At 46.8% G+C, this 26,040-nt stretch overlaps 1 protein-coding gene across 4 annotated transcripts in view; it reads left to right on the forward strand.

Annotated features, from left to right (window-relative positions):
- Nucleotides 1-4,446: 4,446 nt before the first annotated feature.
- Nucleotides 4,447-26,040, forward strand: part of SSH1 (slingshot protein phosphatase 1) — a 36,429-nt gene continuing 14,835 nt past the window's right edge. For 3 of the 4 annotated variants that reach the window (XM_010582081.1, XM_010582083.1, XM_010582085.1), the window contains exons 1-4: nt 4,447-4,489; nt 21,108-21,211; nt 23,030-23,094; nt 23,884-24,005. In XM_010582081.1, the coding sequence (XP_010580383.1) occupies nt 21,127-21,211; nt 23,030-23,094; nt 23,884-24,005 (272 nt within the window). In that variant the 5' untranslated portion in view covers nt 4,447-4,489; nt 21,108-21,126. Of the gene's footprint in view, nt 4,490-10,060; nt 10,082-21,107; nt 21,212-23,029; nt 23,095-23,883; nt 24,006-26,040 lie in introns of those variants that run through there. The other variant, XM_010582082.1, reaches the window with a different exon arrangement.

The raw sequence follows: 26,040 nt of genomic DNA on the forward strand, positions 1-26,040 counted from the left end.
AGACCCCCTGGCCCCTCGCAGCCCCCTGCCCACCCTCCCCCCCGCAGCCTTTCCTGGCCTCAGCTCAGCCCCTCGAAGCCCCCCCGGCCATCCCAGCCCCTTCCCCTGCCCAGCCCTGCTCTGCCTCAGCCCCCAGCCCTGTGACGCTGCCAGGCTGGATCAGGCCTCAGACGGTCCAGCCGTCTCCCCGCTCTGCCCCACTGCGTGCTGGCCTCCTCACCCCCACATGCAGCCCTGTTTCCCCCATGGCTGTCCCCTGCTCCAGCCCCCACCCGGCACTAGCTTGGGCTACTGGTTTGCTCTTCTCTGCCAGGTAAATCCCTGGGCAGTGTGCTGGGCCTGTCTTTGTGGAGCAGCTGTATTTGCTGGCCCCTTGGCCACATACCTTCTCCCTCTCTGACACCCCACAGCCACCACCACCTCCTGCCCCAGGGATGCTCCGCTTTACCCCCTGCGTTACGCCTCTGTCCCTGTGCAGCCTGTGCTGCAATGGCACTGCCTTTCCCCATGCCCGCTGCAGCTTCTGCCCCACGGGGAGCTCACGCCAGCCCTTTCCTGAGGCAGCTGTGGTCAGTTTCCTGCCGACAGAGCAGCTCCCGTCCCGCTCTACCCCATACCTGCGCGACATCCCCGTGCTGCACTGTCTGCTGCCACTCCTCGCTGCGGCGCAGTCTGCACCATGCTGCTGCCCTCTCCTTCCCTCCCAGCTCTCCTGCTCTGGGGTCCTGTATGTGCTGCTTAACCTGCTGCCCCTGTAATGCTCTGCTCCATGCATCCCTGCCCTGCCGGGGCAGGCACCCTGCGTGTCCCAGCTCTGCTGCATGCCTCCTTCGCTCTTGTACCCCAGAAACACCTTCTCCTGCCTCTGCTCCCCTTGGGCTTCTGTCTTCCCTCACTGCAGCTCCCACGCACCATCCAAACACAGCTGCACCCTCCAATTTCTTTTTCTTCTTCCCCGCGCATCCCTTTTTTCCTCCTAACCCATCTCTTTTGTGACTCCCAAAGGCAGGCCTGGTGTTTCCCTGCATATCCTCCCTATGCATCCCTCTCCTTCCCCTCCCTTTCCTTTGATGCTCCCTGCCCTTGGCTTCTCTCTGTCCCTGCTCCTGCCAGGTAAACAATCCTATTTGTCACCTGTCAGGTCCCTGTGACTCCCCCGATTAGCTGGTCCGAGGGGGGGTAGGTGGGAGGGGGACGGTGCCGCAAGGCTCACAGGTTCTCCCTTGCCCAGAGGGGCCGCAGGGGTTCCCTTCCCACGGCCCTCACTGGAGACGTGACTCATCCCTTCCTTTTGCCGACTTTTGCCGTAGATCCCTCTGATGTGGTTTGGGCTCCTGAGGCTGCAGGGACCCAGTGTTTGGACCGCGCTGTTTTCATTGAGAAACTTGGAGACAAGACTTGTGCTTTTCTGAGGATTTTTCAGAAGGAATTTTGTTGGGTTCTGGTTTAGACAGAGTCTTAAACAAGACCTAGTGGCCACCTGATCTACACAGATGTAAATGAGCTATAGCCTTGTTGCAGGCAGTGGAATTAGACTGTATTTAACTGGTGCAGGTGGGAGAGGAGTCCAAGCAATATGGCTCTCACCTTACCATGTACATCTGCATTAGGCATTGCATTGTGTAGGAGCTCTGTGTTGGTTATTACTTTTTCAGTGGGGCAACCATATGATTCTCCCTTTCCCTCTCAAAAATGCTGCCCCAAACTTGCTGCCTAGCATTGTCCATGGCAGGGCACTTCTGCCACTAGCATCTGTGGCTCAGGTGTACTTCAATGGCTCCCGGAGGAAGACATCAGCTCCTATTCTGTTTGAATGGTCCCTTCTAGAATGAAATACCATAAAACTATAAACCGTTCCTTTCCAAATTCAGCGTGTTGTTTTTACAAAGTTAATTTCAAATAAAAATCCCATCAAAAAGGGCCAGTGTGGTCCCTGATCTTTTATGATCTTTCTCACAAGGAAAATCAGGGCTCTCTGGGGCTTTTAGTCTATCTGAATAATTATTAGAAGATTTTTTTTTTTAATGGAAAATGATGCCCATATGTCCTTGCTAAGTGTGAATAAGCTGCTGCAGCCTCTCAACTCATGAGCCTGAAGGAATTTGTAAAATGGATGCTGCTGCCTGTGAGAGCCTTGCCGCTGCGTTAACGTAGCAAGCCGTAAATTCTTAGGAGAGAGTAGTTCATACACACTTGCAAACTTGCATGCACTTCGCTTGTTAGCTCCACTGCCATCTCCCTTCCACACCACCTCCCGCTCCATGCCAGGTCCTTCAAGCCCGGCCACGCTCTGCACAGTCCCCAGGGAGGGATGTGGATACAGCTGGTGGAGGTCTGGCCCCGGCACTGGTGTCTGTGCTGTGGTGGGATCCATGGCGCTGGTGAGCAGCAGCGGGTCCACAGCATCTCGTGCATGGTGCATCGTAAAACCTGCCAGCTCAGAGGGATGCTCTGACCAAAACAAGGCAGACAGCAACAACGCTGAGTGCTTCTGCCTTGTTTTGGGTTTACTGTGGCTTTTTAATAGAAAATACTAGGAGAGTTGACTTTGAAAGCAAGTCAGCTTCTGCAAAAGATGAGCCCACAGCAGATTTGGGGGCCAGCTCTGCTGCCAAGCCTCAGCTGACGACACTCGTGGCTTCACAGTCACATTTGTTTAAAAAATAAAAAAGTTTTTCTCCCCCTTGTTGCTATGTGACAGACCCAAACAAGCAGGAGGGTGACCTTACAAAGGCCAAAAATCTGCTAGACCTTCCCAGGGCTGGAGGGATCTGCTGGTGGGGGGCACTGGGGCTCAGGGTGTTCCTGGGGCTCTGCCTGCTGCCCTGGCCAGACTGGCTCTGCGCTGCCACTGCACAGTGTAAACAGACTAAAAATAGCGATGGTATGTTTCTTGCCATCAGCTGCAGTCATTTTGGATGGGCTTTGTGTATCTTTTTTTCCTCCAAATGGCTATATTTCTAATATCCGGCCTGTGCAGTTGCATTTGGGGTTTTTTTCCTGGCATTACTTGGTTCTTGCAGATTGTAAACAGAGCAGCTCCTGTGCGCTCTGGCCTCCTGAGTCTCAACTTGGAGTGGTGGGGAACACCCCAGGTCCTACGCGCACACAAAACTTCAAGCTTGAACATCTTATGTGAACTATTTGCTTATTTTTGACTTCTACAAAATGACCCAGAAACAAGTAACCCTTACGGTGGCCTTATTTGATGTGGGTTTTAAGCGATGTTGTAGTAAATAACAAAATGTTCCCTGAGTGTTAGCACTGATGGAGCATGATTTCTTAAAAGTGTCACTCCAGCTTCATTAGGCTCTGGTGTGTTGCAGGTTTGAAGGTTTTCCTATTGCAGGGCGATGGGTAAGGTCCCTGCTTTGCTTCTTGGGTCCGAACCATCTCCCCAGTGCAACCTTGCCCTCTGAGGGAATGCTCCTGGCCATTTCTCTTCTGTCTACTTATGTGGGACCAAAGGATGAGAATTATCTTTGAGCCTTTTTTTGGGGGGTAGCTCTGGATGCAATTAGTCCCAACTCTGTTTTTCTTTAATATGAAATTTTATCCAAAAGCTAATAGAGGAATTGAAGGGGCTGGCTGGAAAGCACGGCTATGTGAAATTATTTCTTTCTGAAAGTAAGCTGAAGTCAGCTAGCACGCTTCTGTTTTAAGGAGAGTAAATAAAGTGTAAGGGCCAGTAATGTCACCTGGGCAGCCAGATTTGCTTCCAGGAGGACTTTCCACCAGTGAAAAAGTGGCCGTTTTAATACATGCCTGCCATCAAAGCAGTGTCTTTATCAGCAAGGCTGCAGACGTAGGACTTGTGGATGGCTGAGCAACCAGGCGGGCATCGTCCTAGCCTCGGGACACATCATCTACCAGCATCCAGGTGGAGGTGGCCTCATTGGCGAGGTGGCAGCTCCGAGATGGCAGAGGGGCTGCACATCAGTTCCAGGTTGGAGTTTGGGTGCTGGAGGCTGGGGCAGTTCCAGCTGGGCAGTTTGGGCTGCATCCACTGGAGGGCACTTGTGCTGTCGCTGCACACTGAATTACAGCATTAATTTGTGCCCAGCTCTTCGTTAGCAGCCTTTTGCTTGGGACAGGTTCTGCTCTCACGTGTGTGCTCAGTGGGAGTGATGTGTGTGCACTCTTGGTGACGTCGAGGTTGGTGATCTTCAAACCGATCTGCGCTCTAGGACCAGCTTGCAGGATTAGGACCTAATAGCTTTAAAATCCCCGTGAGCCCCTTTGTCACCCGGCACTGGGTGCTGATGGCATATATGGCCAGGGAGTCTCATTTATCCCTGGCACCAGAAAGAGAAAACCCCGTGGAAAAGAACCACTCAAAACCTGTTGTTGCAGGGATGGTTTTAAAAAGCGTGGGGATTTTTTTAAAAGTTGCATTATGGAAACAACCAGCATGTAACTTTCTCTGTATCTTTCTTTTCTCCCCTCAGCTGGAGGTTGGCAGTGATGAAGAGCGTAAATTAAATGTGAGGTAAGCAGAGCTATTTGGCTCTAAACATTGTTTCCACTGTTGTTAATTGTCTGCTGTGTAGCTGAGTCCTGATCCCACTCAGGACTTGAGCATGTACACTTGCCTGGAGGGGACTGCACGGTCTGCAGAGAGCTAAACACTGGGGATGCTCTCTCTCTCTTATCAGTTTAGTTTTGAGACGAGCGTTTAATGAACTGCAGGCATAAAAGAGGGTTTGTGGTTTTTTCCTGTTGGGAAGAAACTGGAAAATTGCACGTCAGCTCTGGCCACAGCACTTAACTGTTATCGCAGTGTCTCTTTCTCTGCTGCTGCTGCTCTGAGGCTGGGGCTTTGGGTTGGGAAGGGGGGTACGCTTCTAGGGTGGGTAGGGGAGAGCTGTGCTCGTTCCTGGGTATTAACCATCAGGAATTTGACTCCTTTGATATTGGGGTTGCGTAGAGCCGCTTTCTTCATACGAGGGGGAGGAAAGGGCTGAAATATCCTGCTGGAGAAGAGACAGGCTTCTCTGGCTGACATTGTGCAGAGATCAGAAGTAGTAATGATAAAGCTAGTTTGGTGGGACCCTGGCCTGATGGGGCTCTGAGTAATTATGTGGATTGTTCAATCTAAACCCAGCTGTTGCAGACAGCTCTTACCCTCTAACCTGTAAACTGCAATCTGAGAGATAAAGTGTAAAAACACAACAGTGGTTCAGCAGGCTTGGTCTCTTCTCCTTGTTACTACTTCCTACTTTAATTATCCAGGGTTTAGGTAAAAGCAAAGTCACTCGTGCTGCTGCTTGGAGTTCGATCTCGTTGTTTCCATCCTGTTTTATGCGTTGAGACTTACTGTTGCAAAGATATAAAACTGAGATGCCGGTGGCAGTGGGTTTTCTGTCTCAGTCTGATAGACTGAGACTAGGACAAAGTGGAGTTGATTGGAAGTCTGGTTAACCTTTTGGTTTTGGGAGCAGCAAGTGGATGTTAGGGCACAGACTGTCTTTACCCTGCAAATGAAGTCAGAGAGCAGAAAAGCAAAGGTGCTCCTTTACGGAGTAGGAAAGTGTCAGGCCTTGCCATTTCTGTGTCCCCCAGGGGATTTGTTGTGACTGCAGCCCACTCTGGGAAGCCTGGCATTCGGTGGCTGTCCTGCTTGCAAGCATGTGGGTCAGAAGTGTTGTATGTTTGGTTGCTGTGTGGTCTCTGGTGTGCGGGCATTTAGTGGCAGTTTGTAATGTAATTTGTTAGTTTATTTTGTGGGGAATGCATTTTATATTGGTTAAAGCAAAATTCAGGATTCCTGGTTCTACTCCCAGCTTGGTCATGGGCTTATTGTGCAATTCAGGGTTCAAGCAGGAGCCCACTGAAGTCATGAATAGCAATGCATCCTTAATTCTTGTGCTTTTTTAGTTGCATTAAAAATATAAAATACTTAACCAAGCAGTATGATAGCCTCTTCTTTTGTGTATTTGGTTCTTGTGCTGAAAGAGGAAATAAAACTTTATCCCTGTTCATTACAAATGAACTTGATGAGAATGTACAGATAATCGCTGGGACATCATTGGTTTTGTGGCTACCTTTGGTCTGTCTGGCCTTTTTGCAAGCCAGGCATGTGCATCCATCACTGGCCAGAGCAATCCTGGGGGTGGATGTAGTGAGACTGGGCTTAAAGGCTGATACTTTTCTGCTGGCCACTGAAAAATGCTGCAGCACTGACTTGAGATACTGAGATCCCAAAAGCTTCCTCTGTCCTTCGGTCTCTTGGGGCTGCTCTTCTGTACACAATTTTTAGAATAAGAATCTGGTAATTAAATTACTAGATAGACCTCAAGAATAGAATGGCTCTTGTGCAGAGCCTTTGCTGTACTCAGAGGGAAACACCGCCAAGGACTGACGAAAATGTGTGGCCCAAGTGTGGACACAGCGTAGATGATAAATGAAGCTTCTCTCGCAGGAAGGTGGGTAGGTCCTGTCTCCTTCCTGCCAGCAGCTGCTCCAGATCAATTCGCTGAGACTTTACCCGGTGCCCATGGGGTGGCAGAATTGTTCAACTTCATTGTGCTGCTTCTCCAACAGCTGAATTCAGGTCTCCTCTGAAAAAACTGCAGGAACAGGCTATGATGATATTTGTGAATCTTTAAATCCTGGTCTAGCCTTGGTGGAGACTTAGGTGACAGCTGTGTTTTGTCACATGTGCCCTGAGTGCAGGGGTCAGCAGTCCACTGCCTGACTTTGCAGACCTCAAAGATCCTAATGGTTAGAAAAAGGGAGGGTTGCTGGAAACAAGACCCCATCTTGCTGCCAGCTCAAACTGCATTTCATCAGTACAGGATGAATGTGCTATTACACATTTATGACATAACTTGCTCATCCGCTTGCTGAGCAGATTATTTTCATTCATTCAAAAAAATTCCAGGATTTTCATTCGAGACTGCATAGTTGGATCTGGTTATATGAGCTATCCGATTTTTTTTCTTGGAGGAATGGGTCTGTATCATGGTTTTATAACCAGCTGCATGTCTTGCTGCTCTCTGGTCTAAGAGCAACAGACCTTCCTTATGGTTTCTGTCATTCCAAAATGCTTTTGTTTCTGTTTTCTCCCTGAAACAGGTTCTACTCTAAAATAGACTGAGGAAACGTGTTCTAGGTTCAGCTTCTCTTTAAAAGATATTGTTGCTATCTGTGTTTTCTTAGACATTAATGTGCTTTAAAGACTTCCTTTTCTCTCACTTCCCAAAAATTTTGCAGAAGCCTCAATAAGGTAACATCCACACTGTTTTCAGCAGACAGCCAGGAGTCCGTTTTGCTCTCCGGTGGGTAAAGATTCATAGCAGAAGAAAAAGTAAGAGCACAGACTCAGATCTAACACCCCAGTCAGGCTTGGTGCAGCTGGTGCAGACAACAGCTCACATGTCTGTTTCTCTGCGTTATCTGTGTCTGCTGAAATCTTCCTTCCTGAATGCCAGTCAGCCATGGGATGTTGTGGCTTGATCCCTTTTTTTCTCTAATGATGCAGTGCACCTACAGGACCTTGAGACATCTCACCCAAATCTTAATAAAACTGCTGGCATGGTTACATGAAGTCCATGAGAGTATGCATTAGCTTAGAGTTAAGCACAACCTTAAGTTTTACAAGATCAGGGTCCACTGAGTTCAACACGAGCCTTGTGTGCACAGTGCCTCCCAACTTGTCGCAGAGCCATGTTGTGCTCTTTTAGCTCAGAGCAACCTCAAAGAAGATGATATCAAGTGTGGGGGAGACTGAGGGCAGTGCTGAGCTCTTTTCAAGCAGACTGCTCTGGGAGAATGGGGTATGTGCAATTTTTCCTATGCTGCTTCTTGGTGCAACCTGATTGATTTTCATCACTCACCACTGTTGGCTGGCTCTCCAGCACCAAGTCAAAGGAGATGTTTTACAAAGCTGGTCGTGTTGTGAGTGTTGGCTGTTTCTCAGATGCAGTTGGCAAATGCAGCAAGATAATCACTGGTTTTAATTACAAACACAAATAAGTTTGTTTAGCTAGTCATTCTGTAGTCTTTGCCATTATTGGCTTTCCAATCACAGTCTCAATGTGGTCAGAAACAGGGCCAGGTGAGTGTTTTCAGGCACCTTCTGCAGAGAGAAGGAGGTCAAACTGCTGCAGAAAGGCCTGGGAGTTAGTTGTCTCCAGCCTCTGATCAGGCCTGAAGATCATTATGGAAAGAACTGTTCTTGTTTGGCACCACTAAACCCAGTTTTAAGAGCTGGCAAGACAAGCTCTGGAAGGTAAAGGTTTTCAGGATCGGGCTTGTATACATTTGCAGAGTCTTCTAATGGTATATGCTGCTCTGCTGCTTTTCTACATGCTGCATGGCCACAGCCGAGAGTGAAGTGGAGACCCTGTGTTGAGAGTGCTGCCTGGAGCATCCAATGCCCGGCTGAACAGAGAAGTGGTAGAGGAAGAAGAGGAGACTGGAGGTCTTCCTCTCTTTGCTGATGCCATCCTGTGTACCTTGCCAAGTTACTTAATGTTCCCGAGCCCCTTTCTCCCATCTGCAACCTGGCAGATGACTATTAGCTCATCTTCTGAAACACTCAGAGTAAAGCTTTAGGTCTGTTTGGTTTTATTCAGCATTAAAAGCTTTCAGTTGTAAGAGTCATACAGCTTTTGAGCTCTGAGAAACCTATGGCTGTTTGTGATGGGTAGAAGGCACCAAGTCCCCCTGGCTTTCCACCTCACTTACTCGCCTTTGTGTTTTGCGCGATCACCTGGTCGGGAACAAACGTGCTCCGCCATGCTGGTTTGATAACCGGCTCTGCAGTTCCTTTAGTTACTACTTTTTTGTTGTAGTTTAATGAAGCAAGGTAATTTTCTCTTTTGAAGGTAGTGGAGTTATACTGGGCATTGGTTTGACTTGGTTTTGCGTTCACTGCAGGAATTAGTTGGAGCCCTCAGGCTGATGAAAACTGCCTTTGCAGCTCCATGATCAACAGGATGAGTAATTGCTGCAGAAAAACTCTTTACAGAGCATCATCAGGTTTAGATTGGGTATTAGGAAAAATCTCTTCACTGAAAGAGTTGTCAAGCACTGGAACAGGCTGCCCAGGGAAGAGGTTGAGTCACTGTCCCTGGAGGGATTTAAAAGATGTGTAGATGTGGTGCTTAAGGACATGGTTTAGTGGTGGACTTGGCAGTGTTAGGTTAACGGTTGGACTCGATGATCTTAAAGGTCTTTTCCAACCTAAAGGGTTCTATGATTCTATGATCGTCCTGGCTGGCACACACCACAGGACTCATTAGAAGGAGGCTGTTTGATTAAAATCACTGTAATGAACCAGATTCCTCGCTGGTGCTAAGGCTGGCTTCTGCAGTATGGAAACTCAAAGAGCGAATGCAATTCCAGCCTGCTGTTCAGGCTCTTCTCTGTGCAGCTGCATGTTTGCTCAGCACAGCTCTCCTTCTGCGCTGCCCTGAGTGCCCGCCACAACTGGGGATGTTTATATGTTATACTTTTTTGGTGCATTAAAATACAATATACAATAACTATTATTAACACCTTGATCTTAAACTTTTTTTAGGGATTTATGAGCCTGTTTTTCTGGAGGCAGCATTGAGTGAATGGCTTGTATCCGCAGCTTTGAGTGGCTGTGTTTATGGTACTGGGAAGGTACACGGGGCTGGGGGTACGCCGGGGCTGCTGTCTTGAGGATTTATTTGTAGGCACAGCAGCTCATTACATACTTGACAAGTCCAGCTCGCTGCAGTATTTATTGTCTCCCAGTTTTTTGGTGGGAGATCTTGGGGCAGAAGTTGCTGACTTTATTAACTGTTCAAAACAGGACGCTGAATCACATCCTGGCAAGGCTGCAGCATCCTGCCTTAGCGTGCTCCATACAATGGGGAGGCAAATTCACAGGCTCGTGACCCTCAGTAGCTTTCTGGCCCGTAGGTGTGGCCGTGGAAGCCGATGGAGATATAATTAGGCCTTTACATTTTGTGGTGGGTTGTGTGGGGACATTCAAAGACCATGGAGCCGAGGAAGCGTGCTCTTGCTTGACACTTATTTAAGATCTGGCCTTTCCAGGAAACTGTTGCTGACTTGAAGTTGAGCAATGAGAGGAGTTTACTTGGAGGTAGGTAAAGTAACAGCAGGAGGCCTGCCAGTTTGAAGATGTGGTGAGCAGGCCCTTTCTGGAATTATATATAAATCCCCCCTTTTTTTTTCTTTTTTTTTTTTTTCATGAAACCTCAGCAGTTTGGCAAAAACCAAAACAACTGGCCCTGTTATCAAAAGTACTGGCTTTGCACTGAACATTTTTTTTTCTGTAAAAGGCCAGTGTGGTTACTGTTTATTTAGGTGTTAGAGCCGGGTCAGAAAAATATTTTGGTTCCAAATGCCTCTTGATTTTTAAATGCCTTAATCTTTGATAATCAGTTGCCAAGATCTGCGAGTCAGGGATTTCTCATACAAATCAGAGCTGTGGTCTGCCTGACAAATGCTCTTAAGATGTTTTTGGAGAGCGTGAAATGGACAGAATGCCTTCATAGGCATGGCTTTACTTTTAATGAAGAGAGTGTTGAGTTTTTTATTTCCCAAACATTTATGTATCCCTCTGCAGCATTTGAATCCCTGATGCAGAATCACTTTACTGCTCCACAAAAAAATCAGAAAGCAAAATAAGCCAAAAGTAAGCCCAGCCTCAAATGGATTAGGATGCAAACTGTATCCATTAGTTGTTTAGGTTTATCTAGGATCAGAAGGACTCTTCTCTTCAGAGCTTGCATTCCCTCTCTGAAAGTTTTTAGAGTTGCAGTTCAGGCAGAAGTCAGCGGTGTTGAGCTTGTGCAGCCTGGACAGATGTGCATCAGCTCTGTGTAATGTAAGGTATAAATGTCCATAACCAGGGCGTGAACTGACAGTGGTTAACAGCTTTGCTGGAGCTGCTTGTGTGCACAGACGTCTTCCCCTTGCAGCCAGTGCAAAGGGTTATCTTTTGCCACAAGAGGGGTAGGTTTCCCTGTGTCCTTCCTGGGACAGGAGCAGGAACACAAACCATGCCGGCAGAGCAGCTGGTGTGCTGTGTGTTTGTACCCACCTCAGCAACTCCTCACCGTTGGTATGTCAAGGTATTGCTCATTGCACCAAACCCTTCCCCAAAGTCCCAGTACTGACATAACATTTCTTGTAGGACCCAGAGTGTGTGCCTGACGCTTATCTCGCTAGCACAGAGACCCAGTGCAGAGGGACTCGCCAAACTGACAAACGTGCCAAAACCACACCAGCTCACCTATGTTTCTTGAAGAAATCCTTGATGCAAGAATCACTAGTGAAGGCAGCTGCTGGGGGATCTGTGGTGGTGTGCTGCTGACCGCTGGGCAGAAAACCTCTGGGGCTTAGCACTGGGGGCCAAGGCATCCAAATGCAGGGAACGGGACAAAATGTCCCTTTCAGATTTTCGGGAAAGCTGCCAGGTTGCTTGTTTGCCCTGTCTGACTTCCAAACGGTCACATCCAACACTGGCATCCCTGTGGAGACCTGCTGCTTGTGGGGCTGCTCACACCGTGCCTGTGTGTGGGCATCTCCCTCCCAGCCTTGTAAAACTTCTTGGACTATGGATGTCTGCTTCTCTCTGCAATACTGATTCTGCTTGTAAAAGATGAGTTTGGAGTGGAGGGGAAAAGGAAGGATAATCCTGAGGTTTTTACCAACAGTTTTCTGTCCTGAGGTAGCTGTGCCTCTGGCTGGCAGTCTCCTAATTTCTGGGGTGCTGGCTGTGTACCCTTGGGGCAGCTGGGAAGGCAGGCTGTGGTCTAGCTAAACACTAGAGGGGGTGTCGGGGTTGAGCTAGAACTTTTCTCACTCTGCTTTTACCCCGCATGATTTATTTTATTTTGTTTTTACACATTACCAATGTGTCAAGTACTCCCTGGTCTCTGCTGCCTTTTTTGGAGTCATTCTGAAACCCAGCAGCTAAGCTATTTTTTGGGTTGCTATGCCCCCACTGCCTGTAGGGTTCTCAGTCATCCTGCCTGTGCTGTTGTCTGTGTCCTGGCTGACCTTCACGCAGGCCACTTGGAAGCTGCTTTCTTGATCCTTGAAACTGTTACTCACCTTCCTTTTCTTTTTCAGTGGCGCCCTTGGAGAGTTTCCACTTGTTTCTCTGGCCTGTCTCCGGGAGACACCGCTGGGTGGGTGAAGTGGGGTGACTTAGTAAAATAGTTTAAATGATTAAAACAATGAGTTGACGGGAGGAATGCAGGAGGATCGGCCGATGTGCCGACAGCTTGGCTGGGGAGGAGGATGGGAGCAGGATCGGCTCCTGCCCAGGAGTGTGGGCAGGAGGCTTTGCCTTTGATGTGCCCTCCATGGCAGGAGCCTGGGGGCCAGCATCATCCCACCTCTCCTTTAGCTTGGACCATGGCTCTGAGACACCTTCCTGGCACTCCCAGGCTTGTGGTCTGTCCTCCTCCTTAACTGTGGTCACAGAACAGCTATGGCAATAACATGGTAACAACAACATCCCAAAAAAGCGACTTGTAGGAAAACAGAGGGTGTCTTTTGCATCTTTTAATGCGGGCAGAGAAAGGAGCCAGTGTTTTGGGAATAGCCCGCTTCCTTCAGACCACCAGGTTGCTGCATGGCAGAGGGTGCACTAGGCTGGAAAACCATGTTGTTGCTAATGCTGGGACCTCTGTATATGCCTCTTGTGCTTGCTTCCCTGTGTTGGTTGCCACCTTCCCTAGCCTTGCCCTTTGAGTCCCTGAGTCTAGGCAAGCGTGAGCCACTCCATGTAGCTTTATGGAGAAGCGTTGCTCAGCCCTCACTGCAGGGTGGGCGGTCGTGGGGATGCCGCAGAGGGCTGGGGTCAGTCCGCAGGCGCATGCTGGGGACATGGATGCTGGGAGTCTCTGTAGGGTTAATACTCCTCTCCTAAGAGTGAGAGAAAGGTTTCTTTATAGCAATTGAATGGGCAGTCATGCAGGCTGAGGTTCGGAGAGGATCTGGCCCTGGCCTCTTGAGACAGCGGCTATCACAAAAATGACATCATGTTTCAGTGGGAATCTCAGAAATGCTCGTTGCGATTCAAACCGTTCCAAGCACATCACATAGCTGGATGGTGCTGTGATCAGCCTCGTGCCTTTTTGAACTCTGCGATTAATGGGATGAGCAAAAAGGATTTCTTTTTGCTTGTGAAACAATCTCTTATTTTATTTGGCTTTTCACCATCCAAGTACTAGGGATTCCTAGAATTTTCTTTCCTGGCCATTTGGGGGCTGTTCTGCTAACTTATTTTGCGCAAGTCTGCTGGAACAGGGAACAATCCTGCTAATTTGTTTGCTTCCCTCTTCCTGCCCTTTCTCTTGGATGGTTTATCTGAGCTGCTCCTGCGTTGCCTGCAGGCACAGCCTGGGTCGTGCTTTGCCCTCGGAGCTGTGTGCCACCCCAGCGTGGGGTACGCACGGCTGACCCAGTTCAGCTCCGTGCGGAGCTGGGGCGATCGCTGCTCAAGCCCGATGCATCACTCACCCGGTGCGCGGGAGCGGCTGGAGGCACATCATCAGCAGTCTATTTATGTTAGGAAATTAGCTTTTGTGGGCTTCATGATTGATTTCATTTTTTTCTTTTTCGTCTTTGTGCTCGAGGAGCGTTTGTATCTGGCTCTGTGAATGGCCTGCAGTGTCTCCAACCCTTCTTAGCATTCTTGCGCTGTGGATGGGGCCCACGCCTTTCAGCTGAACAATACATGCTCAGACTCCCCTTTTGAGAGCGAAGCCTGCCGGGTCTTCCTGCCTGCCTGACCGTCTCGCTCTGCTTTGAAATAGATGGGGAGATGTTTGCCCCTGCAGGGAGACATTACAAGACACCCCCCTCAGTGGGGGCTGCTGCCTGACCCACTTGCAAGCAACTTTTGGCATTGTGTGATGGTGCCTCTATTGTGTCTGAGGAAGGGGAGATGTTCTCCTTGTGTCTGAAGGAACGTCAGACCTTGCTGTGGTTCACAGCTTACGTTTTGGGTTTCTTCTTGGAGTAACTTGTCTTCAGCTCAGGAAGTCTGAGAGTGATGGCTTTTTATAGCCCATCAAAGCCGCACCCTAACATAGCCATGAGTATGGAAAGAGCTCTACTGCCTTGCATTTTTGGTAATAAAATAGTATTTCAGAAGGCAAACATTTCCAAAAGTTACCCTGAAGATAGCTGCAGAGATTTTGGCAGAGGTAGAGCACCGCAATCGAAGTGATGCTGGCAGCTCTTGTTGACCTTAGCAGGTGTGTTGGGCACCTGCAATTCTGATCCCAGGTCAGTTTATCAGCATATCACAAAGTCTATGTGCGTATGCAATAGCACTTTGTTTTAAAACAGCATTGCATGTGTTGAAACTGGGACTTTCCTGGTCCCGCTCCATGGGGAGTGCTTTGCTTGTCCCTCTGCATGGCAACCCGCTCCATGTTGAGTTAAGCAGGGATGGTTGTGGTGATACTCTTGTGTATATCTGTAAAGGTGATTCCTTTACGTTTCATTTAATCTTTCTGTGGCACTGGACTCTGCATGATTGGTGTGTGACACAGAGCAAAGGCTACTTGGAAACACACTAAGTACTTTTTCTAAAAGCATGAGAAATGACCTGCTGTTGCTGCTTTTAAAGGCTCCCATTTCTCTTTCTCAGGTTGTACAGTAGCATGTGAGGGAGTAGCTCTGAAGTTCATTTTTCCCTGGTGTTGTTTTGTGTTGCTCAGACCCCTTCTGAAGGCCCCTTTCTTGGTCAGGAAGTGTTATCTGATGTGTCTCCTATCAAGCCAAAGCAAGCATTCAGCGTGCTTTAATTGTCATCTTGGCTTGGGAAGCAGGGGCCGCGCAGCTGCCGTCTTGTCTTCCTGCTATTTCTCTCCCCGCATCTTCCTTTCTATTTGATGTGCTCATTTCCAGTTTAGTTTATGTTGCTATTTCGGTATGACTGCGTGATGGCCTTCTGGCTCGCCACAGCAGTGCCCTGTTAAAATCCACCCTCTGGCACGTCAAGGGCCTGGCCAGGCTGCGGGAGCATCCGACAGGACTGGCTCGGTCCCCGAGCTGCGGCAGAGAGGTGCACCGGGGAGCCCACTCTCTGGGGTTGTGTTTTGTGTTCTTGCTTAATTGCCTTGAGATGGCTGGGCTTTTTCCAGACTGAGCAGAAAACAGTGGGGAAGAAAAGGGAGGGGGGGGGAAAAAAAAATCTGTTCTCTTCCTCCTTATCAAAGGAGCTGTGGAAAAGGGAAGTGTGTTTAATTTTGTGGAGCTTGAGGCGCCTGTTTTTTCCTCACCTTATCAGTTTGGAAACGTTTTGAGCAGAAGATGCCATAAAACCCAAGGAACCGGGAGGTACTACCACGTTCATGCCTTTGTAAAATTGTGACCAATTTTGAGAGAAGCAAATACTGTTTTGGTTTGGGTTTTTTTGCCTAAAACACAGACCTGGTTGCAGGAGGGCAGCTCCTTTGTGCACAGGGAGACGTCTGCATGCAGTGGGTAGGAAAGGCAGGACAAGCGTGCCTGCTCCTAACCATGGCATTGCTGGATGCTCAGGTGAGGGCATGATCCTGCTCCAACGCTGCTGCTTGGGCAGTCTGCTGTCAGATGAGCCCAGAGGCCATGGCCGTCCCCTGAGTGTTTTGGTTCAGCCCTGATGGATAGATTACCTTCTCTGCCTCCACACCACGTGTACGTTTTGTTCCATTAATGAGGGGGAAATTAAGAAACTTAATTTGACAGAGATTTAGTGCCCGGAGAGCATGATGTGCCTGGGCAGGCTTCACTGCAGAGCTTTTCTGGAACATGGAGCTCTGCGCCCAAGCTGCACAAGCACACGACAGGTCAACAACGTGAGATTTGCTCAAGATGAAAGGTTAAATAGAAACAGAGAAAGCTTCAGGTGGAGCAGGTATCTTGAAAAGGCATCTGAAATATTATCTCTTTGGGAGAGCAGGATATAACTTCAATGTAACGGCCAGGCAGAGGTGAGCTCCGAATGTTAGCTGAAGCAAGCTTTTGAGACCCATCAGGTACATATGCTTTGGTCCTCAGGTGGTGCTGGGCTGCTCCTGAGGACAGTCTGTGCCTGGGTGCGCGAGGAGCAGCTCCCCTCTCTCCTTCCTGAGCTCCCTGCCCTCAGACCTGCCTCTGGCTGTGTGTGGCTGTCCATATCCCTGGGGAAAATGCAAAGCGAAGCCAGGCAGAGCGGAAGCCTGCTCTTGTTCACGACGTGAACTCAGCACTAAAATATGCTCTAAGAGTAGAGCTGTAAGCAAGCAGATCTGAACAGCACTTGCACTGAATGGGCTGCTCAGTTGTGATCAGCAGCAAACACAAAGAGAACAAGTTCATTATGGCTCCAGAAATACCAAGGGTCATTGCAGGTGTGGTGATAAGCCAGGCTCCTTTGGCATCCCGTGCACCGAGCGATCCCACGGCAGTTCTGGGAGCAGCAGGGATACCTGGCCAGATGCAAACTCTGATGTTTCTGTGTTCTGCCTCTTTTAGTTATATACTATTTTTTAATTCTTAGACTACCAAGAGACTGTTGAATCAACCTCAGGCTTGACTGTGTCTTCCCAGGGAAAGTGGTTTTCTCTCTACTAACTTCTGTGTATGGATATTTATTTTGAGATGAGTTATGTAGCTGTAAGATACATTAGTAGATTGTTTTCTTGTATCCTGCAAGATGATTACATCTTATATGAGATTTCCCATTAAACCAGGGAACTCGAATACCCGAGGCATACAAGGTTTCTTCCTGGGATGCACCACAGCCTGAGCCACAATGGCAAAGCAAGCAGCTTAGGGAAAATTGTTCTGCGACTGGCAGCTGGCTTCCAGCTCGCTCTGTCCAGTAACACGAGCAGCTCTGTCTCTTGTTCCAAAACACAGTATTTTTAACAGATTGCTTATTGGCATTTGTGGACCCAAGGGGTGGCGTTTTGTAACGATTAAAAGGCACTGCCTATTGTGTTCTTAAGCAACTTGAAATGTAATTGATGTGTGTTGCAGCCATGCTCTTCTGGAGCTTTCCCAAAGGGGAAGAAATATTTCCTTTTCAAGTTGAGCAGCGTGGAGCCAATGGATGGAGCAGGGGACAGTGAAGCAAGAGGCGCTGGAGCCTGCTCCCAGTGGTGCTGTGGCCATTAAGTACCCTCTCCTTGCCAGCCACTGGGTGCCATCCCTATGGGTGCAGAAGGGCCCCAGCTTTATGGACAGCAAAGCACTGTAGCTGTCTGTACCCTCCTGCTGATACTCTTGGCATTTCCCAGATGCTTGTAAGCATAGGTTTTTACCTCCCTTAGGGGGTTAATGCCATTGGTTTGGTAAGCTGAGGTTATGGAGTGGAAGGAGGACTGGTCTGCAGCTGTACTGGAGTACCAGGGAGCACCCGGGTCCTGGGGCTGTGACAAAACTCGTGGGCTCTCTGTTTATTTGAGAGCCTGGAGTAACTCCTGTAAAGTAGCTGTGCTGGTCAGGATTCCTGGAAGGGCATCCAGGGAATGGGTGGTTTCTGTTGTGCATGCCAGTTGGGCTGGGTGAAAATTGAACAGAAAGCTGCTTTTCCCCTTGGTTAGCCTAGTGGTACTGGTGAAACGTGAGTGTGTCATTATGGTTTAGGCCTAGAGAAAGAACTAGTCAGGGGTCTGTAAGAAACAAGTCTTCAGTGAATTTGGTTGTAGCTGGCTCCTAGGAAATAAATTCCAAGCCACCTGAAAGACTTCCTCATTCAGTAGTAGCTCAGTAACTTGTGAGTCACTCCGAAAATCAAACCGTGGTAGCTGTACAGTAAGTGAAGAAGTATTTTAATTTGACAGCTAATGCCTTTGTCATATGTATATTACAGTGGTGGCATGCAGTGTTTTAATTGTAAAGAAACAAACAAGCATTAGTTGATATGATGCTTTTTATCTAGTGCTGTCCCGGGGAATACGGGCTTTCTACAGCAACAGGCTGCTTCCCTTTGTGGTTGCTGATAGGCACTGCGTTGCCTCCAGAGCATGCGGGAGGAAGCAAACAAACAAACAAGTCTGGAGGAGGGAAATGATTAGACGAGCCTCAGCTGGTTTTTTCCCCTCTTGAATGGCCCTCTTTCATCAGGATATGTTAGGACAAGTGCTTTTTCAAGCCAGGATATCAGTGGAAGACACAGTGTTCTGTAAAAGTCATCCAGTTCCTGGGTAGCATCAACAGACACGATTTCTCTGCTCCGCACAGAATATACGGTCAACCTTTTCTTTTCCTTATTTTCTTTTCTTTTTTATGGGTTTAGAAGCAAAAGGATGTGAGTTTTACAGCTAGTTATGAATCTTTTTGAATTTACTGACTTCTGTCTGACTCTTGGGCCAGCACAATGCTTCTGCTGTTCAAAGAAAACCAGTCCAAATTAGTATGTATAAGCCACTCGTTTTTATGCTGCTAACAAATGCTGCTTACTAGAGCATTTATCACTGCTGCTGAGGGTCAAAAGTTGGGGATGTTCTTTAATGATAGGATTTCTCTGTTCTTTAGGAGATTTTTTAAAAAAGACTGGAGTTTTAGTTGTTTACTGGAACCGGAGGATTTAAAAGGGGTTTTTAAAACTGGGTTGGAATATCGTGCCTTGCCTTTTTCTCCCTTTTATTTTGTTAACTGTCTTTTTAGAGCAGTTGTATGAAGTGACTGAGACCAAAAAGCGTTCCTAGAGCGGAGATAAGGGACAGTGTTGGGTAATGTTGCTGGTTTTATATGGTGTAAAATACAAGCTTTTGCAGAGAGGCAGTTGGATGTGTTACCTCTGTACAGCACCGTGCTGGTTGTATGGAAATGGGAGCTAATGTGGAAATCGGGGAGCGCAGGTAGCGCTGGGGAGGTACAGGCACTTCGAGTCATGGCAAACCGCGCTTTGTAAGGTTAGCGTGCAGTTTAGGAAACAAACATTTAAATTAAAAAAGAAATCTTCCTCTTAACAGGTTCTTTGGCTTAGCTTTCCAGTTCGTTTCCATGCAGATGAATACATGGTGACAAAAATTTTGCTATGTGGGTTGTCCTTTTCCTGCAAGCGCTTTCTGCTCCTGCAACGCAGCTTTCTCCTTTGCTTGCAACTGGCAATATTCTGCTTTATTGTAAAAGATTTCCTGGATGCAAGAGAGGAGAACATCAGGACATCAGGTGAGATGAACCATCGGAGCAGGAGTTACCAGTGCCTTTGGGAAGGAGCTCTGTCTCTTCCAAGGTTTTTCCTGCTGTAGAAATCCCAGGCAGTACTTTATTAGGGATAAAAGAATATCCTTTGGGATATTTTTTCACTTTCCCAAAGAAATGTTTCCCAAAATTCTTGGGACAGGAATACTGTGAACTGTCTCCGTGTGTGTTACCTAGCTATTCCCTTCCTCTTGCTGAAAAAAGACGAGTGTGCGTGAAGCTGGTATCTAGCTGAATATCCTATACGTGGTGTTGGTGTCGCTGCTTTTGTGTAATGTCTGGCCTTTTTTAACGCTTTCCTGTGAGATCTGGTGTGCAAAGGAAACAAGACTCTTCCTGGCTCACTTATGGAATGAACCAAATTCCCGTCTGCAGAAATTCTTGCCATTAGCATGTGTGCCAGGCAGAGCAGAGCTGGCGTTTCGGATCACAAGCAAACCCTGCATGGCTCCTGTTCAGACACAACTTGCTAGCGAAGTGAGTGGTGAGTGCTAGAATACTGTGGGAGTGTAAATGGAGAAAAGCTTGTTTTAATTGGAGTGCAGTTGTCCTGCTGGCATTTTATTGATCTGATATATGACTTGTGGAGCCTGGAACTTAGGCGAAAATTTTAGTTCACTTTTTAAAAGCAGCTGAAATCTCAAATTTAAACTGATCCAGATTTTTCTGGGAATTTTTCACCTTGAAGATTCAGTTGAAAAATGAGGAAGCTTTGCCTGGGAACCTTGGCTGTGTTCTCAGGGAAGGGAAAAGCTGAACTTGCAGCAAAAGCTGAAAAGACATGAAATTCGTGTCTGTCTTCACAAAAACACTAAGGTAGAATGGAGCATTAGTGCTCACTTCTGCCCAAAGGCAAAGACCCCAGATAAAGTACAGAATAGACAAGTACTGGGAGTAGTAACTCCTGTGGGATCATTTTCTCTAGCATAAGTAACTCCCGTGTAGTGCAACCTCGTAATGGAGCATTTATATTTAGTAGATAGCAGACAGTAATTAATGATGATCTATGTTTGGAAGTGTAGGGCGGCAGAAAATTGGGCTTTGTAACAAGGAATGTCTCTTGTGATGTTTTGAGCGGTGTAGGAAATGCAGTGTAAGCAGTTACTGTGGCAACTAAAAGGTAGCTTAGTAGATGTTGATTTTCAGCCTTGTGGGAAATGCTAACTTTACCGCTTATGTCCAAGTCTATTTCTAAAATGCTCGCGAGTGCATTATGGTACTATGTAATTAGGCTTGTGCTGGTGCTTACTGTAACTACTGATTTTGTTCATCCTTCTCTTCAGTTGTGTTCTGGGGCCTGTATGTCATTTGACTCTGTGGAAGTTTCGTTATGTATTTGCACACACTGTGACCTGCCTTCTTATCAGTAGTATTTTGCAGGATGGCTGTATCTAGCCAGAGCAAAGCAAAATCTTTGCTATCGTGTCGGTTGTTTTTCCTCTGAGGTTTCAGTGCAGTTTCCTTTCTCTTGTGATGCGCGGGTTTTGGCTGCCCTCCCTTCCTCTTTAAATCTGCAGGCAATTTATGGTTGCATGTTCTTGTTTTTGCGTTCCAAAGAAATCTCAGGAACTGAAATTGGTAGAAACTGATTGACTCGGAACCTGATCTTCAGTCATTTTACAGGTCTATAAGCCTGTAAAAAGTCTTACCCTCTACTGTTTTAAGTTGCAGAATATGATAATCAAATGATAAAGTCATTTCCAGCCCATGACAGCTCAGGCAAGTATCTCCTGCAATGGCCAAGTAATAAAATGTTGGTGGAAAATGACACATGAATAATCCATGAATAATCCTGGAGCCATGCCGTGCAAGTGGCAGGATCAAACTTTGGGAACAGCTTCTCATGGCAAAATCCTACTATGTTTTAGTGAGGGGAAGCCCTTCCTTCCCTAGGCATACAGTCCTGAGCACGCACTTTGCTGATATTTCCTTTCAGTTGACTTCGTCTGTCATTTGTTTTCCAGCCTAAGCGAGAGCTTTTTCATGGTGAAAGGCGCAGCCCTTTTCTTACAACAAGGAAACAGCTCCCAGGGCCAGCGAAGTCTCCAGCATCCTCACAAACATGCAGGTAGTGGATTAAATCACCTACTGAAATTCTTTTTCCTTCTTGCTTTGCTGCTCATCCTGTCCATGTGACAGGCTAATAGCATGCGTGGGTGGGTGGATGACTCCTCTAACTGTCATAGTGGGCCTTGTACAACCTGCTGAGTAAAACCAGGTTTTCAGCCCACTTGATTCGAATGGGAACATATGATTATTGAGTCTTTGTTTAAACTTTTGTCATTACCTCAGAACTGGAGTAGAAATTTATTCTCTGCAGACATTATGGCATTCAGCATGGCATTCTTTAGGCAGGGAAGCCTGCTGAGCCAGAAGGTCTGTGCTGAATATGTATCCCTGTTTTCCACAGCTGCAGATGAAGAAGTGTCACTTGTGCTTCAGTGATTTGATCTTGGCCTTCCCCTTTGGCCTGTGGGGAGGAAGATTGGATGGGCTGAGTCACAGGGCTCTAGCACCTCTTCTGTAGTTACCGAGGTCCTGATTCAGCATGGCAGGGACATTTCTCTGAGTGCTCTCCCAGCCCCCAATAATCTGAAGCTTGGGACTTTCGGTGCCAGCTGACAGCATTTGTTCTTTTGAAACTACCTGTTGCTGGGTTTGTTTGATGTTGCCGGTAAGAGAGGAACGTTTTAACAGGATTTGGGTCTCTGGACAGACGTGTGTTTCTTAGCTCCTTATATCCCCTTTCCTGGTTTCAGGAAAATCCCCTTTTCGGTTAACTCATCACAATCTGGCCTGTAAGAGTTTGTCACAGTTTAAGAACAGACTGTCCTTCTTCCCCTAGTCCCCTCCAGTGTGCCAGACTGGTGGGAAGAAATGGTAGGGAGTTGTATGGTGAGCGTAAGTAAGGATCGATAAGCAGATAGGGTGTTCAGGAAAGTGGATTCTACTTACCCAGTGTTTTTATGCCTTCTGTTTTTGACAGTTTTGGAATAAGTGATTACTGGGAAAGAAGAAATAAGATCATCAGGGCATTTTGAGAGCAGGAGCATGTGGGAAAGGCACAGTGTGGTACTGTGTGTCTGCTGCTTAGTAAACACTCCAAGCACAAAGAGGGTGTTTGAATGCCAAGCTTGGCTTTGGGTTTCTTTAATTGTCAGCAATTTCATATACCCAGCAAACATCCTACGAAGGCATTTTATCTTGTATGGAAAGTTATGAGTGCATTACAGAGTTATTAGATGTGAACTTGTTTTGTTTTCTTGTAGATACCTTGTCCCTTTCACTTGCTTTCACCAAACAGAAATGTACCCACTGCTCTAGAGCCTAAGGGACTTGTTGCATGAACAGCACTTTGTTTGAGGTAGAAGCGATCCATCACCCAAACTGGGCCACTCTTGCAGCTCTTCCTCAGGAATTTGTGTTCAGATATACCCTCCATAAGGCCAGTGGGGCTGATCCCGTGATGCTGTGTGTGTTTCACAAGTTAAAGTTTTTCTTTTCTCCTTTGTTCCATTTTTTTTTTTTAATCAGAGTTGTTGTTCCTACCTCTGCCTCCCCTGTCCTTAATGCCCATATCTTTCTGTCTTCTCTAAGATGCTGTAACAGGAAGAGTATCATCATTTGTGCCAGTCACACATGGTCTCAATATATTTGGTAGCTTCTGAATACCATAAGGTCAAGTTCTCACACAGCCAGATAATGCTCATCCAAGAAGCTCACTTCTGTTAGTATTCTCTGGGACAGCAAAGTTAATTGGCCTCCCTTAAATGGTATTTTTTGACTTAGAAACATCCAGTTTCATTAAAGGTCAAGACTCTGCCCATTCTTAGTGCAGCAAGTGTTGAGACCCTTTCTGATTTTTTTTTCTCTGCTTTCTCTCCAGGTGATTTGCCCCAGCACCTCCAGGTGATGATCAACCTCCTTCGCTGTGAGGATAGGATCAAACTGGTAAGAAAAGATGCATTTTCCTGCTCTTCTTTCTGTTGGAGGCATTTGAAACAGACCTGTAAGGTTTTACAAAAAGCATTGGCAAATCCTGGGTTTCAGAGTCAGCTTAACTCTGTGCTGGTTGCCAGCCCTACACCGTTCTCCTGTCCGCTCCTTTTGCCCTGGTCCTTACATCCAGGTAATGAGTTGGGTCAGGAAACGGATCTGTCTGAAGTGTGTTTGTTTTGTTAGATTTAATTTTCCAGTCAGCTGACAAACACTAATACCAGAAAAGAGACAGGAGCTTGCTGATGCTAGTGGACACTCTTAAGTCAGTCTTGAAATTGCATCCAAATGGGGCTGGGTTTTCTTTTAAAGAAATCTGCAGAGGCTATAAAAGTCACTGCAGAAAAGTCTATGTCAATTATCTCCTCCAGCATGACTTAACATATTTCAGTGAAGGCTTGTGAGTGGAAGAATCCACTGAGCCTGCCTCTGTTTTCAGTTCTGTTCATGACCAACCATTTACCAACTTTCTAGTTGAACCTCTTTGTAACAAATCTTCAGGTTACGTTTTGTAGTATTTCTCCAAACTGGAGCAGGTAATCTAGGCTAATCTTCTCCCTGCCTGATGCCAAGTCAAACTGGCAATTAGCCTTGCTGGAAGATGGGCCGTCTCTCTCTGTGTCTTTCATACTGCAGCTAAATAAAGCTTTTGGGCACAATTACACCTTAAAAAAAATATTAGGCAGCAATCGAAGTCATAATTATCCAAAAGCTAGTTTGCAGAGCTTGATGACCTTTCTCTAGGCTGTCCGTTTGGAAAGTGTGTGGACAGACCGAGTCCGGTACATGGTGGTTGTATACAGCAGCGGACGACAGGATACAGAAGAGAATATTCTGCTGGGTGTGGATTTCTCCAGCAAGGAAAGGTATGTCTAAGGCAAGGCTGGGCTTTGAAATCAGGCAGGCTGGGTTCTCTGGAAAGCCTGTCAACACCAAACTGTCCCCAAGCAGTTGGTTTACATGTATCTGCAAATTCTAGCAAGAGAAAGGACATGTGTTGAGTCTTCTGACCAGTTATGAGGGAGAGAGGGTTATTTTTGTTCCAGAAAGCTTTCCCTTTTCTTGGATCTCTGGGCTCTCTGGGCAATTGTGGGCAAAGTGTTTAATCCATCTGTAGGGCTGTGGCATCTACTTCATCTGTGGTAGTTTGCTGTCTGCTCACTACAAAATGCTCTTGCAGACACATTTGCAAAACTGGAACTTATTCTATCCACCAGACTTAAATCTGTTGATGGTATGATGCAATGGAGCTGGTTTTTTGGGGGGTAGCTTTGTTGCCAAATAACATCGAAAAACAATACTGCAAAAGTACCTCCAAAACCAATAAACAAATGTGTCAGTAATGAGCTGTTTCTTTTGTCTAACTGATAAGACCACATAATATTCTGAAAGGCAAATAAAATATTTTGTTATCACAGACCCTCTCACATTACTCTAGTTCTAGGTGAGTAAATGAGGCAGAAAAGCTCTTGGCTTGGAGAGACAGGGCTGGTTTGGCAGAGCTGGAGCTAAAAGTCAGAGCTTCCAGACTGTTGTTTCTGTTCTCCGATGATATAGCAGGCTGCCATGTTGTGCTGGTGCAGCCAGTGTGACTTTTGTTTTCTTTTTGGAAAACCTTAGTGGTTGTTTCCATGGCTAGAAGTGGAAGGGGAGAGCTTCTGCACTGCAGTGAGACCTGTAGGGAAACTCCTAGCCATGCCTTCCTAATAAGGTTATTGTCATTGGCTTTGATGCTGCCTCTTGTATATGCTGATAAATTACTGCTGTTAGTGTTACGGAGGAAATTCTAATGTAGCATTTCCTTATGGCACACTTAGTGTGCAACAGCAGTGAATGTTTGCTATGTCATCTTCAAATCTGAAACAACTTTGCGATAATTTGCTCCTGGTGATTATTGATGTGAGACAAGAGGAAAGATGGAAAAGTTATGGCAAATCCATTATAACTGTAAGGTTGGCTGCCATTTTAATCACTATCTCCCCTGAAAGCCAAAGTTTTTGTTAATTAAGGGTAAGTCTCACGCATAAAGGAAGTCAGTTGGCATTAACAACTTTATTGAGTGACTCCATGGCTCTGTGTTGGGGCTGTAAGCGTTCTGACTGCTGACAGTTTGACTAGTCAGGCGCTTTTGTGGGTTTTATTCCTTTTACATGTGTTTAATAAAAAACATTTTTTCTCGCAAAGCTCTAAAAGCGCACATTGTACACATGTGTGTTCAAACTGGCCTGTCAAATCCTTTGATCCGCTGTAGAAAGAAGGTGAAGGCTTAAAAAAGAAAGGAAAAGAACAAAACAAAACCTGAGTTCTTTGCTAACCGGCTGTTGCTGAATGCATCCCAATTTCCTTTAAAACTTTAATATCTCAGTAGCTTAATTATTTACTAGTTGAAAGTAACTGGCTTCCATTATAGTATGGTTTTCTTGTCAGATTGCATCTCTGAAATGAAAGTGTTCTTTTGGGTTAGGTAAACTCATAAAATCCGTTTTTGTCTTTTCTACCAGCCAGAGTGATGAAGCGAAAATCGAACATGCAGTCCTTTGAGAGGCCCCTTGGGTCCTCTTTGGAAAGGGCAGGCTGCTGCTCTGCCACCTACCAAGGCTTGCTTTCTGCCTCGATTTAGTGAGCTGAATCTCTGCAGCCAGATCGCCGTGATCTGCTTTTATGTCCTGTTAGAAACTGCCTTGCACTGAGCTTATGAGGGTGAGAGAGCAGGAAAGATCATGGGGCAAATACTGCAGTGCTTTCTGGCAGGCTCTGGAGGGGGAGAGAAGAGCTGGTAATTTTGATTCTTGTTTCTGTGATGTTTCTCCAGTCCTGTGGAGCAATCAGCATGCTAATATCAGAGTAGACTTTTAGACTTCAGCTGTCCGTCTCCTTGTGTGTTATGCATTTGGTGGCCTA

This window comes from Haliaeetus leucocephalus, unplaced genomic scaffold (assembly GCF_000737465.1).
Source record: "Haliaeetus leucocephalus isolate CR32 unplaced genomic scaffold, Haliaeetus_leucocephalus-4.0 Scaffold840, whole genome shotgun sequence".
NCBI lineage: Eukaryota > Metazoa > Chordata > Aves > Accipitriformes > Accipitridae > Haliaeetus > Haliaeetus leucocephalus.